Below are 15,137 nucleotides of genomic sequence, written 5' to 3'. Positions count from 1 at the left end.
GGCAAAAACACATTCACAATTACACAAACACACACATAATCTCACACATACATTAAACTAATTCCTTTAGGGAATGAATCATCTGTTCCTAACTGGTCTGGCCTACATGTGACTCCAGACCCACAGCAATGTGGTTGACTCTTAGAGATATAAAATAAACACTGGCCCAGCCAGCAACACCCACATCACATGAATGAATTTTTAAAAAACACACATTGCTTCCTGAGAGTGTCCATATGAGCTGTCAGCCTTGTTTGAAAAGGGAAGCACTGAGCAGTGTGCCAATACTTCCTGAAGGAAAGGAAGTTAAACAAGAAACAGAATCTCTCTGTAGATCTCTCTTCCTCATCTTTCTCTTCCCACGCCATGGAACATAGTCTTTCAGGTGCAACTCTGTCTGCAATCTTGCTGTTTCATGTAAGTAGAGTGATAGCTGTAAAAACTGGAGACATATGGAGGAAGAATTGGGCATATTTTAATAAAAACAAGGAGTGGATTTGAAATGTTAACTCTGTTTAATTTCCACAGACCTGCTGAGTTCTTCCAGCAAATTGTGCCTTGGTTTCAGATTTCTATAATCCGCAGTTCTTTACAGAACATAGAACATAGAACATAGAACATTACAGCGCAGTACAGGCCCTTCGGCCCTCGATGTTGCGCCAACCTATCATACCAATCTGAAGCCCATCTCACCTACACTATTCCATGTACATCCATTTGCCTGTCCAATGACGACTTAAATGTACTTAAAGTTGGCGAATCTACTACCGTCGCAGGCAAAGCATTCCACACCCTTACTACTCTCTGAGTAAAGAAACTACCTCTGACATCTGTCCTATATCTACCACCCCTCAATTTAAAGCTATGCCCCCTCGTGCTCGCCGTCACCATACTTGGAAAAAGGCTCTTCCTGTCCATCCTAACTAACCCTCTGATTATCTTATAAGTCTCTATTAAGTCACCTCTCAACCCTCTTCTCTCTAATGAAAACAGCCTCAAGTCAAACAGCCTCAAGCCTTTCCTCATAAGACCTTCCCTCCATACCAGGCAACATCCCAGTAAATCTCCTCTGCACCCTTTCCAAATCTTCCACATCCTTTTTATAATGTGGTGACCAGAACTGTACACAATACTCCAAGTGCGGCCGCACCAGTTTTGTACAGCTGTAGCATAACCTCATGGTTCCGGAACTCAATCCCTCTATTAATAAAAGCTAAAACACTGTATGCCTTCTTAACAACCCTGTCAACCTGGGTGGCAACTTTCAAGGATCTGTGTACCTGGACACCAAGATCTCTCTGCTCATCTGCACTCCCAAGAATCTTACCATTAGCCCAGGACTCTGCATTCCAGTTACTCCGACCAAAGTGAATCACCTCACACTTGTCCGCATTAAACTCCATTTGCCACCTCTCAGCCCAGCTGTGCAGCTTATCTATGTCTCTCTGTAACCTACAACATCCTTCGTCACTATCCACAACTCCACCGACCTTAGTGTCATTTGCAAATTTACTAACCCACCTTTCTATGCCCTCATCCAGGTCATTTTTAAAAATGACGAACAGCAGTGGACCCAACACCGACCCTTGCAGTACACCACTAGTAACTGGACTACAGGATGAACATTTCCCATCAAGCACCACCCTCTGTCTTCTTTCAGCAAGCCAATTACTGATCCAAACTGCTATATCTCCCACAATCCCATTCCTCCACATTTTGTACAATAGCCTACTGTGGGGAACCTTATCGAACGCCTTGCTGAAATCCATATACACCACATCAACCGGTTTACCCTCATCTACCTGTTTGGTCACCTTCTCAAAGAACTCCTGTTGATGATACCTGCTTTCTATTTATATGTTTGCGTTTCTTTGGGTTGGTGATGTCATTTCCGGTGGTGATGTCATTTCCTATGCTTTTTCTCAGGGGTGGTAGATGGAGTCGAACTCGATGTGTTTGTTGATATAGTTCCAGTTAGAATGCCATGCTTATAGGAATTATTGGGATTGTGTTATAGATCCTGTGGGAAGAGAACTCTGTGGGAAGCTAGAGAAGTGATTGCTGGGCCTCTTGCTGAGATATTTCTATCATCAATAGTCACAGGTGAGGTGCCGGAAGACTGGAGGTTGGCAAACATGTTGCCACTGTTTAAGAAGGGCGGTAAAGACAAACAAGGGAACTATAGACCGGTGAGCCTGACGTCGGTGGTGGGCAAGTTGTTGGAGGGAATCCTGAGGGACAGGATGTACATGTATTTGTAAAGGAAAGGACTGATTTGGGATAGTCAACATGGCTTTGTGCGTGGGAAATCGTGTCTCACAAACTTGATTGTATTTTTTGAAGAAATAACAAAGAAGATTGATGAGGGCAGAGCAGTAGATGTGATCTATATGGACTTCAGTAAGGTGTTCGACAAGGTTCCCCATGGGAGACTGTTTGCAAGGTTAGATCTCATGGAATACAGGAAGAACTAGCCATTTGGATACAGAACTGGCTCAAAGGTAGAAGACAGAGGGTGGTGGTGGAAGGTTGTTTTTCAGACTGGAGGCCTGTGACCAGTGGAGTGCCACAAGGATCGGTGCTGGGCCCCCTACTTTTTGTCATTTACATAAATGATTTGGATGTGAGCACAAGAGGTACAGTTAGTAAGTTTGCAGATGACACCAAAATTGGAGGTGTAGTGGATAGCGAACAGGGTTACCTCAGATTACAACAGGATCTGGACTAGATGGGCCAATGGGCTGAGGAGTGGCAGTGGAGTTTAACTCAGATAAATGCGAGGTGCTGCATTTTGGGAAAGCAAATCTTAGCAGGACTTATACACTTAATGGTAAGGTCCTAGGGAGTGTTGCTGAACAAAGAGACCTTGGAGTGCAGGTTCATAACTCCTTGAAAGTGGAGTCACAGGTAGATAGGATAGTGAAGAAAGCGTTTGGTATGCTTTCCTTTATTGGTCAGAGTATTGAGTACAGGAGTTGGAAGGTCATGTTATGGCTGTTCAGGACATTGGTTAGGCCACTGTTGGAATATTGCATGCAATTCTGGTCTCCTTCCTATCAGAAAGATGTTGTGAAACTTGAAAGGATTCAGAAAAGATTTACAAGGATGTTGCTAGGGTTGGAGGATTTGAGCTATAGGGAGAGGCTGAACAGGCTGGGGCTGTTTTCCCTGGAGCGTTGGAGGCTGAGGGGTGACCTTATAGAGGTTTACAAAATTATGAGGAGCATGGATAGAATAAATAGGCAAAGTCTTTTCCCTTGGGTTGGGGAGTCCAGAATTAGAGGGCATAGGTTTAGGGTGAGAGGGGAAAGATATAAAGAGTCCTAAGGGACAGAGGGTGGTACGTGTATGGAATGAGCTACCAGAGGATGTGGTGGAGGTTAGTACAATTCTAACATTTAAGAGGCATTTGGATAGGTATATGAATAGGAAGGGTTTGGAGGGATATAGGCTGGGTGCTGACAGATGGGACTAGGTTGGGTTGGGATATCTGGTCGGCATGGACGGGTTGAACCGAAGGGTCTTTTTCATGCTGTACACCTCTGTGACTCTATAACTCAATAAGGTTTGTGAGGCATGACCTACCCTTCACAAAACCATGCTGACTATCCCTAATCAAATTATTCTTTTCTAGATGATTATAAATCCTATCTCTTATAACCTTTTCCAACACTTTACCAACAACTGAAGTAAGGCTCACTGGTCTATAATTACCAGGGTTGTCTCTACTCCCCTTCTTGAACAGGGGAACCACATTTGCTATCCTCCAGTCTTCTGGCACTATAGACAATGATGATTTAAAGATCAATGTCAAAGGCTTGGCAATCTCCTCCCTGGCTTCCCAGAGGATCCTAGGATAAATCCTATCCGGCCCAGGGGACGTATCTATTTTCACGCTCTGCAGGATTTCTAATACCCCTTCCTTGTGAACCTCAATCCCACCTAGTCTAGTAGCCTGTATCTCAGTATTCTCCTAGACAACATTGTCATTTTCTAGAGTGAGTACTGTCGAAAAATATTCATTTAGTACTTCCCCTATCTCCTCTGATTCCACATACAACTTCCCACTACTATCCTTGATTGGCCCTAATCTTACTTCTTTGTTTTATTTTTGGGTATATTTTAATGTTTTAATGTTTCTGTACATTTCAATTAGATCCCCCTCTCATCCTTCTAAACTCCATTGATTATAAACTCAGAGTCCTCAAACGTTCCTCATATGTTAAACTTTTCACATCTGGGATCATTCTCATGAACCTCCTCTGGAGCCAATCCAGAGCCAGTACATCCTTCCTGAGATATAGGGCCCAAAATTGCTCATGATATTCTAAATGTGGTCTGACCAGAGCTTTGTAAAGCCTCAGAAGTACATCCCTCTTTTATATTCTAGTCCTCTCAAAATAAATGCCATCATTGCATTTGCCTTCCTAACTACTGATTCAACCTACAAGTTTACCTTCAGAGAATCCTGCACTCAGACTCCCAAGTCCCTTTGCACTTCAGATTTCTGAATTCTTGTCTGTGTACGTTTTGTCTATGTTGATTTTTGATCATTTTTCCAGATTTCTTTTAGTATTTTCTGATATAAATAAAACCTGGGATGTGAAAAATTCTATGACTCTTGGAAATCTGGTTGAAATCTGCTTTGTTTTTATGAAACCTTGATTATCCCATAGCTGGAGGAATCAGAGTCTGTTCTGGGCACTGTACCCGAGGGAGCTTAAACTGGCATTGGAGGGAATGACACCCAGAAATTATGGAGAAAATAAATTACACAAACAGGGCTCTTAGTCAAAACTTTGGAAAGATTTAAGGGTTGTTTTCATTAAAGATTTTATATTACTAAGGGGTACCAGAGGGTGTAAATCCAGAAAAAAACATTAATCACATGACACCAGGTTATAGTCCAACAGATTTATTTGAAAGCACAAGCTTTTAGAGCGCTGCTCCTTCATCGGGTGAAGTCATTTCACTGGGTGAAGGAGCAGTGGTCCAAAAGTTTGTGATTTCAAATAAACCTGATGGGCTGTAATCTGGTGTCATGTGACTTCTGACCTTTGTCCAGCCCAGTCCAACACTGGCACCTCCACATCAGGAAAACCATTGGTTAGGGAGTCTAGGGATGGGGGCATAGTCTAAAAGTTGAGCCAAATCTTTTGGAAGTGAACTTTGGAAGCATTCTTCTACAAAGGTTATATAGGAGGTTGGAATCCTCTTCCCTAAATGGCAATTGATGCACAATCAAATTGGAAAGCTGAGGTTGGTAGATGTTGATATCCAAAGACATGAAGGGATACAGGGCAAAATGTTTGACCTGCAATCATCAGATCAGCCATAATCTTAATGAACAGCAGGCAGAACAGGTTCAAGGGGCTAAATGGCCTCCACATGTTCATGTGTGTCAATCAGAAAATGCTGTGAATACACTGACAAAGTCACCATTTGAAAGTTTGCCAAATGTTGAGAATGAGCAAATCATCAGAACAGTTCTGATAAATGACAAGATAAGCATGTGGTGTAGCAGCTAACATTGAGAGCTGCCACTCACACGTTGACTGTGTCCATCCAGCATTCTTGTACAAACAAGGATGTTTCTGTGAAGAGCTCATTGCTGTTTCAATCTACAAATGAATCTTCCCCTTCCTGGAGCTCACAGGCAAACTGGTGAGGAGGGCAAGTAGGTTAGTTAGTCCAGGTGACATAATTGCTCATTTCTTCCCTTCGCAACAAAGACTGTCCCAGCAAGAAGGTCCTTTCTTGACCCACCACCAATTACAGGTCTTGAACCATAGCAACACTTACGAGGTATGTAGACAGACACATGAACAAGCAGAGAATAGGGATACAGACCATGTGCAGGCAGGTGGGATTAGTTTAAAATGGCACCACAGTTAGCACAGACAGTGGGCCAAAGGACCTGTTCCTGTGCTGCACTGGTCTATATTCTATAAACAGTCAACTTATGTCCACCTCAGGGCCTCAGCTCACAACTCCCCTGATAACCTGCCTTCACTAGTGTGGGAAAAAGGTGGTGAATTTCCCAACTGGGAAACCAGGGTGATCTTCCTGCTGGGTTGCACTAATTACTGCAATCTGGAGACAACTGCAGGCATGGATGAGAATCAAGAGAGTGTTCTCTGAAAACTTCCAATGCACCTCACCCTCTCTGCAACTACCACTCCATGGAAGGTTTATAAAAACAACTTACCTCCTTGCCATTGGATCCCCTGAAGAGTACGCCTCAACTGAAAAATTGCCATCTTTTGATTGGATGACAGCTTCTAGTGACCTGAGATGCCAGTGTCAAAGCCTGTGATAGGCTGAGAAACTCACCAATGCACTGCCTTCCATCCTAAACATTCTGATTGAAACTCAGCTTATCACAAGCCAATGAATGAATGATTTATTTATTGTCACTAGCATTTTACAATGAATTATTTCAGTAAAATACAGGAAAAGCTTCAATACTCATCACAATCAGGTGCCATATTGAATAGGTTAAGAATAAAAAGGATAAAAGATATCACTGAAAGAGAGTCCTGAGGCTTGAGCCAACTCACCAACAGCACCTACACCACTGCTTCTCCTCCACTACAGCCTGTGCTGAACCTACACTCACCCCAAAGACCAGCCACCGCCATCTTCTCACCAAGAGTCCTGCACCGGCCACCCTTCTCTGCGACATCACCTTGCCGCCATCTTGAAAAACCCGCTGCCGCTGCCCCAGATCACCCGAACAGCCTTACCGCTGATATGCCGCCAGCCTGGAAGGCCGGGGGGATGTCTCTGTCTCTGCTGTTGCCGCTACTGACCACCGTGAGGAGCCACCATTCCGTGCATGGCCCACTCTAGCTGCCATGCTAATTTCACCAACTAACCAGCCAAAAAACGCTCCATAGAAAAGACAAACAAAAGAAAAAAAAAGAAGTAAAGAAAAGGCAAAAAAAGAAAGAAACCTTGCGGGAGAAGATGAGTCCCGGGCAAGAGACATCTCCCAGCCCTGCCAACTTTGCTGCCAACTTGACTGACTGTGTTTGTTGCAATGTAACATGCTCCCCATCAGCCCTCCATTCTTCAAAGAAAGGGGCAAACTCTGACCAATATGTTCTTCTTTTAATTTGGCTTCAGTCTCACTTTTTGTGTCTTATATTATTCACTCATGGGATGTAGCCATCGCTGACTGGGCCCAGCATTTACTGTCCGTCCCTAGTTGCCCTTTGAGAAGGTGGGGTGAGCTGCCTTCTTGAACCACTGTCGTCCATCTGCTGTAGGATGACCCACAATGCCCTGAGGGAGGGAATTCCAGGATTTTGCACCAACCACACTGAAATATTTCCAAGTGAGTGGCTCGGATGGAAATTTGTAGAGGGTGGTGTTCCTATATATCTGCTGTCCTCGTTCTTCCATGTGGAAGGTAGTACCTGAGGATCTTCCGTGAATTTCTGCTTCCTGTAGATCATGCACACTGCTGCTACAGAGTGTTAGTGTCAATCAAGCAGGCTGCTTTGTCCTCGCTGATGTCAAACTTCCTAAGGGTTATTAGAGCCGCATCCAGGTATGTGGATGTGTATTCCACCACACTCCTGACTTGTTCCTTGTAGATGATGGACAGGTGCTGGGGAGTCATGGGATAAGTTACTCACCACAGTGGTCCTAGCCTCTGACCTGCTGTTAGGATTACAGAAGCAGGCTATTCAGTCCATTGAGTCCACACCAACCCTCTGAAGAGCATCTCACTCAAATCCATACCCCAACTGGACTACCCTTACACACAGACACAGGGAGAATGTGCAAACTCCACACAGCCAAGACACCGCAAACACCAAAACTCCATAACCCCAGTTGCCGAGGGTAGAATTGAACTGGGTCACTGGTGCTGTAAGGCAGCTGTGCTAACCACTGAGCCACTGTGCCACCCTGTAGCCTATATGGTGACTCTCGTTGAGTTTCTGGTCAATGGTAATCTCCAGGATGTTGATAGTGGGACATGTAGTGAATTTCATGGGGCAGTAGTTAGATTGTCACTTATTGGAGGTAAGCATTTGTGTGATGTGAATGTTTCTTGCTATTTGTCAGTCTCAGCCTGAACGTTATCCAGATCATGTTGTAGTTGAACATGGACTGCTTCAGTATCTGGAGAGTGGCAAATGGTGCTGACCATGGTGCAATCATTGGCAAACAACAGATTTTTCTTAAATCATTCTGAATCACTCTCAATAACTGTATCATTAACATCATCTCAACTTAGCAAATTTCACAGCAGAATGTAACTTTAGTAATAGCTACATAGACCTTAGTGATGTTGTATGGCTTATGTGTAGTACTAACTCAGGGGAAGTATTTGAAACCGGAGATCAAGCCATTGTAGAAGGACTGAGGGTTTGATATCCAACTGATTAAGTTTTTTCGTGATTTGTGCAGTGGGTCCAAATCAAAGGGTTTGATACATCATCTCAAAGCTTTTCCCATTCCTACTTCCTGTATCATTGAAGGGTCTCAGCACAAAATAGGATTTTCTGGCCCATCGTGACTGTGTTAGTTTCCTGTAAAATCCATGTAGCTTGGAGGGCAGGTGATGTAATCTGAATTCAATTCAAATTCAATCCAATTTCAGCAGAGTAGATTTCAGAGGCTGAAATGCTTACTCCTGCTCCTAGACCCTAGTTTTTATGTTCTAATAAAAATCTAGAATTAAAAAATAGCCTGAAAGTGACCGTGGATAAATGTAATGGAATTACATTGAATTGAATTTATTGTCATCTGTACCAAGGCACAGTGATCTTGTGATCAATACAGGCAGATCGCAGAGTTAAGTAGCATAGATAGTAAATAATAGACAAAAAGCAGCAAAAACAAAAACACAGGTACAGGCGAATGTTAAGAGTTTGTGAGTCCATTCAGTATTCTAACAACAGTAGGGTAGAAACTGTTTTGAAACCAGCTGTTGCGTGTGTTCAGGCTTCTGTACCTTCTCCCCGATGGTAGAGGTTGTAGAAAAACATGTAGCCCTCATGGAGTGAGGAATGAGGATCCTGGGTGGTGTAAGGAAATGTTTACAACTGATTGAGTGGGCAGAATCTGGAATTCCAGGGCTCTACTTGAGAATGGAGGTGGAGTTATATCCAATTATGGCTTGCAGAGGGGAATTGGCTATTGATCTGTGAGAACAGAATGACACAGAAAAGGTGGGAGAGTTTATAAAAATGTGTTTCTGTGATGGGGGTGTCATTGGCCAGCATTTATTGCCAAGTTAAAAGTCGACCACATTGCTGTGGGTCTGGAGTCACATGTAGGCCAGACCAGGTAAGGATGGCAGTTTCCTTCCCTAAAGGGCATGAATGAACCAGATGCACAGTAGTGCGTCAGCAACAAAACCCAAGTGTTGGCTGCAAATTCTCTCTCTGAAGATATTGAGACTGACCTAAGGAAGACCTTTTTTTTTAAAGCAGAGGTAGCAGCAGAATGGACTAGTGTCTGTTACAGAACAGTCTTGTGTTTCTATTGACAAGTAACTGCGTGTTTATTCAGCCAGAAAATTCCTGCTTCTTGTGTCTGTCTGTTGCTTTGGTGACGTGGTATCTGTGTTGCAGTGTATCAGGGTTAGGCACAGACAGGACTCTTCAGGAAATATAATACAAACAGAGACAGCAGCCCGGGGCAGTACAATGGAAATAGTGCTGGACTCTGACCACTGGCACTCAAGGATATGAGATTGTAAGTGGTACAGGTTACAGTCCACTGCCAATTCGGGGCAGCACAGGTGGTAGAGTCATACTGAATGGAAACAGGCCCTTCGGTCCAATGAGTCCATGCCAACCTTGTTCCCAAACTAAACTAGTCCCAACCTCCTCCTGAAAGTTATTCTGGAACTACTGGGAATTTTTACTTAAATGCCTACACATTCAAAGCTCAGTTGTCTCAGTGCTATTTACGTTCAGAAGCTGTTGAAATGTTGCACTTGGGTTTTGCAGACTTTTAAAATTCGCCAGAGTGGCAAATGCAAACATACAAACAAAGAACTAGAATAGGCGATTTGGCCCTTCGATAAGATCATCTGATGTTAACCTCAACTCTACATTCCTGCATAACCCCTGATAATCTTTCATCCCCTTGGTCATCAAGAATTTATTTACTTCTGCCTTAAAAATATTTAAAGATTCTGCAAAAATACACTGTTTTGCTCACAACAGTTTGATAAACTGCTCAATATTGGTTCAATTAACAACAGTGCCCCCATTTGGACTTTACCTGGTAAACCAAGTAATTGGTTTCAGATCCACGGTGTGGATGTTTTATAATCAACATGTTCAGGGATGTTATAGCACCTCGGGAACAGATGCGACTTGAACTCAGGCCTCCTGGATCGGGGTAGGGACACTACCACAGCACCACAAGAGTCCCTGTGCCTACAGCATATGCTGTTGAACTGAAGAGACTCACTCAATAGCAAAAGGATCATCAGTTTTCAAAATCTGATTCCTCTATTCACTGTTGCTGACCGAGCACAGGAATAAACTGCCTGCAGTCATATTCCCACTTGTCAAACTCCATAAGGTGACAGTAACTTCCTTTTCTGAACAGGATTTCCTTCCTTCCTCTTTGGTTGAAGTTATCATCATGCGATAGCCTCAAGATCACGTTGTTGTGGGATTGTCTTTCAGGGGATGCATGTTCCCAGAAGGCTCATTATTGTAACTTTGTGGAAGAGCTGTGAAAACCTGGGAAAATTGCCTCAATCCATTCAATTTCCTTATTATCTGAAGTTCTCCCTTTAGTTTGACAATGGAGAATCAGAAGAAAGGCTTGTGGAGATTGATTAGGCCACAGGCCTGATGAAGCACTAATTGCTAATGTGACCAAGGTCTTCAAGATACTAGCTGGAAAAGACAGGATAGATAAAGATAAACTATTTCCACTGATTGCAGATTGTCGAACTAAGGGACATAGTCTGAAAATAGGGCCAGACCATTGAGGAGAAATGTTAGGAAGCATTTCTACACACACAGGGTGGGAGCGGTTGGAGCTCTCTTCCACAAACAGCAGTGGATGCTGGATCAGTTGTTAATTTTAGATCAGAGATAGATGATGTTTTGTTAAGCATGGGTATTAAGGGATATGGGCCAAAGGCAGATATATGGAGTTAGGCCACGAATCAGCCATGACCTCATTTTGCCTGAAACGTTGACTTTCCTGTTCCAGGGATGCTGCCTGACCTGCTGTGCTTTTCCAGCACCACTCTAATCTAGACTCTGGTTTCCAGCATCTGCAGTCTTCACTTTTGCCTAGTTGATTTTAACATTACTGTAATCCTCTTGCAAGGATACTTGCCTTAAAGAAGTTCTCCTCCTCTCTCCACAAGAATCTCTGCCCTGAAGCTCTTCAACCATGTCCTGAAACTCTTGGCTACATTCTTCCCAGCCCCACCCCCTCCCATTTATCTCTCCACCCTGGAGGCTCCCTGCCTCCATTCCTGATGAAGGGCTTTTGCCCGAAACGTTGATTTTTCCTTCTCCTCGGATGCTGCCTGACCTGCTGTGCTTTTCCAGCACCACTCTAATCTAGACATTTGGTCCATCATGTCCACACCAACCATCTGAAGAGCAGCTCACTCGCTAACACTATCCCTGTATCCCTACATTTCCCATGACTAATCCACCCTGACCTGCACATCTTTGGACTGTGGGAGGAAACCGGAGCACCTGGAGGAAACCCACACAGACACGGAGAGAATGTGTAAATTCCACATAGACAGTCACCTGAAAGCGGGATCAACCCCATGTCCCTGGCATTGTAAGGCAACAGTTATCATCTTATCTATACCCCTCACAAATGTATAAATCACTAAAAGATCCTCCTTCAAACCCTTACACTCCAGTGAAAGAAGTTCCAGCCAAACCAACTATAACTCAAACCTTCCGTTTCCAAGCAACATCCCGGTAAATATTTCCTGAACCCTCTCCAGTTTGATAATATCCTTCCTGTAACAGGGTGACCAGAACTGCATATAATATTCCAGAAGAGGTCTCACCAACATCCTGTACAACCTCAACATGACATCCCAACTCCTGTACACAAAGGTCTGAGCAAAGAAGGCAAATGTGCTAAACGCCTTTTTAACCACCCTGCCTACCTGTGACGCAAAAATCAAAAAATGATGATGATTAAGGAAGATGCCTGCAGGAATTCCCCATTTTAGAATCAAAGTCCAACCAATTAAGATGGCAGGAGGAGGCTGTCATCTAAGCTATTAATTGGGATAGAAGCTCGACCATCTCGAGGCTAATATTTCCACCCTGGGAGAATTCATAGGTCCAAAGCTGATATTGGAAATCAATAATCCATTCTTTTGACTTGGCAAGCAAGAGGAACAATCTGCTAACTGCACATTACAAACATTCAAATGAAGCAACTCTGAACGGAAGTTGATGAGAGCACTGTACCTGATAATGGCCCATTAACTGTTGCTGGCATATCTGGCAATGTAGATAACTCCTCTTCATGTGAGTGCTCCTGCTTAGCAAAGGCCACAGGCGATAATGAGAAGATAAGCAGAATAAAAACAAGGGTTAACAGCAAAATACTGGTTGATGAGCAAGACAGAGAAAGAAAGAACTGAGCTTTAACAGGCAGCAACAATAGCATGTTATGTCCTGGAGACAGCAACCTCAGGAGTACAGTGGTATTGTTCACCGTACACTTTAAATGGTGCACTTTTAACAAACATTAAATACTGTCACGTCAGAAATTAAACTGTAGGTTTAGTCTGTAATTCTGTTTGACTTACCATACTCATAGAGAATTAGATTTTGCTTATAATTTTTTTTAAACAGACCAAAATGGATTGCAACACAGTTGGAAACCGGATGAGCTGTGGTTTGTGGTGTGGTTGTGTTAGGCACAGCTTATAAACTGAATAATGGTCTTCCTGTTTGCCCTTGTTTCTGAAATAAAGTTTGCAACTGTCGCCTGACTAATGCTCCGGTTATTCTGCAGAGACGATGCCTTCTCCTTCAGATCAAATTCCACCCCGGCATCTGGATATTTAGGCAATCTCAGCTCCCATCTCCAAATCAATCGTTCTTTTGCCAATTACACTTAATACATAATGTCAAATTGTTTTAGGGCATCTGGTAAAGATGGACAACAATCTGTCCTTCCACATTTTGGGGCAGGTTTGAATTGTGGGATGACAATCTCCTCTTGTTAGTAACCAATATGCATGTTCCAAATGACAGGAGTCCTGTCACAAAGGTGCCTTAATTTGCCATTGAATTAAAAACAAAATGGTTGTACTGTAACTTTCAAAACCTGTCAGGACTTTGACAAAAGGTGATGAGGGCTCTCGAGGAAAGGTCTACAGAAACTCTTCCCTTTGGCAAAGAGGCTGCAGAATGAAAGTGATTGATGAAAGTACCAAACGTAACATGATTTTTATTTCACACAGAGCGAGATTCTAAAATGTTCCACCTGAAAAGATGGCCCGAGGCTGATTCATATCCTGCCTCAGGCGACTGTCTGTGTGGAGTTTGCACATCTCCCTGTGTCTGCGTGAGTTTCCTCCGGGTGCTCCGGTTTCCTCCCACAGTCCAAAAATGTGCAGGTCAGGTGAATTGGCCAGGCTAAATTGCCCGTAGTGTTAGGTGAAGGGGTAAATGTAGGGGAATGGGTCTGGGTGGGTTGCGCTTCGGCGGGTCGGTGTGGACTTGTTGGGCCGAAGGGCCTGTTTTCACACTGTAAATAATCTAATTTAACAAAAAGGAAATTGGATAAACTCCTGAAATGTTTTTTTTAACAGTTAAAAGTGATGATTAAAGAATTGGAATGGGGAATGGAATTAGATATGTCTGCTTTTGCAGAGAGCCAGCACAGGCTAGAAGAAGAGAGATCTGAATACGTTCTCTGATCCTGTGCTAATAGTTTGGGATAGTGATCTTTCTGGTATACAGTTAAGGGTTTTTTTTAGATTAGATTAGATTACTTACAGTGTGGAAACAGGCCCTTCAGCCCAACAAGTCCACACCGACCCGCCGAAGCGCAACCCACCCATACCCCTACATTTACCCCTTTTAGCCTAACACTACGGGCAATTTAGCATGGCCAATTCACCTAACCCGCACATCTTTGTGACTGTGGGAGGAAACCGGAGCACCCGGAGGAAACCCACGCAGACACGGGGAGAATGTGCAAACTCCACACAGTCAGTCGCCTGAGTCGGGAATTGAACCCGGGTCTCTGGCGCTGTGAAGGCAGCAGTGCTAACCACTGCACCACCGTGCCGCCCACGGTTTAAAATGGAAACGTTAACACAGATTTCTAACAGCTGAGAGGCCTCCATTAATCTTTACAGTTCTTTTCTGCTGGTGGCAATGGGATAATAAATTTCTCCCTGAGGCCTGATTGCTGCTCCTCCCACAATTGGTTAAAAAATACCTCAAACTACTCTTCCCTCTTGACAAGCCTCCTCTCCCTGCTCATTAACCTGAACTCCAATCCCCCCCTCACTCTTACTCTCAAAACCTGCTCCAAATCTCCAATCTGGGCCCAGTCCCTTCTACCAATGCCTAATTTTCATTCTGAGATCACACAAACACTGAAGCATTAAAGCAAGGTTACATTGGGATAAATTTTTGAAAACACTGTTTTTAAGTCACTTTTCCTGTTGTGGTTCTGTTCGCCGAGCTGGGAATTTGTGTTGCAGACGTTTCGTCCCCTGTCTAGGTGACATCCTCAGTGCTTGGGAGCCTCCTGTGAAGCACTTCTGTGATGTTTCCTCCGGTGTTTATAGTGATTTGTATCTGCCGCTTCCAGTTGTAAGTTCCAGCTGTCCGCTGCAGCGGCAGGTACAAATCACTATAAATGCCGGAGGAAACATCACAGAAGCGCTTCACAGGAGGCTCCCAAGCACTGAGGATGTCACCTAGACAGGGGACGAAATGTCTGCAACACAAATTCCCAGCTCGGCGAACAGAACCACACCAACGAGCACCCGGGCTACAAATCTTCTCCCTCACTTTTTCTGTTTCAGAGGCCTACTGCATGTTGCAACATTTCCTGACTTTATTTCCCGATTCCGAGCACGAACAGTGTACTGTTTTGCTAAGATCCATAATTTAAATTTCCAAAACTCAACCCAATGT

General features: G+C 43.7%; 1 protein-coding gene across 3 annotated transcripts in view; it reads right to left on the bottom strand.

Annotated features, from left to right (window-relative positions):
- fam107b (family with sequence similarity 107 member B) overlaps positions 1 to 12,825 on the bottom strand; it is a 162,544-nt gene extending 149,719 nt beyond the window's left edge. The window contains exons 1-2 of one of the 3 annotated variants that reach the window (XM_043714190.2): positions 12,785 to 12,825; positions 12,441 to 12,510 (exon numbers count right to left, since the gene is read on the bottom strand). In XM_043714190.2, the coding sequence (XP_043570125.2) occupies positions 12,441 to 12,510; positions 12,785 to 12,793 (79 nt within the window). In that variant the 5' untranslated portion in view covers positions 12,794 to 12,825. Of the gene's footprint in view, positions 1 to 12,440; positions 12,514 to 12,784 lie in introns of those variants that run through there. The other 2 variants (XM_087999331.1, XM_087999334.1) reach the window with 2 other exon arrangements.
- Positions 12,826 to 15,137: the final 2,312 nt, after the last annotated feature.

The sequence above is a fragment of the Chiloscyllium plagiosum genome, unplaced genomic scaffold (assembly GCF_037043375.1).
Source record: "Chiloscyllium plagiosum isolate Xiang-an unplaced genomic scaffold, Cpla_swu_hap1 HiC_scaffold_23, whole genome shotgun sequence".
NCBI classification, from domain to species: domain Eukaryota; kingdom Metazoa; phylum Chordata; class Chondrichthyes; order Orectolobiformes; family Hemiscylliidae; genus Chiloscyllium; species Chiloscyllium plagiosum.
The sequence above is the reverse complement of the archived record's forward strand: the minus strand, read 5'-3'. Positions and strand labels throughout refer to the sequence as shown.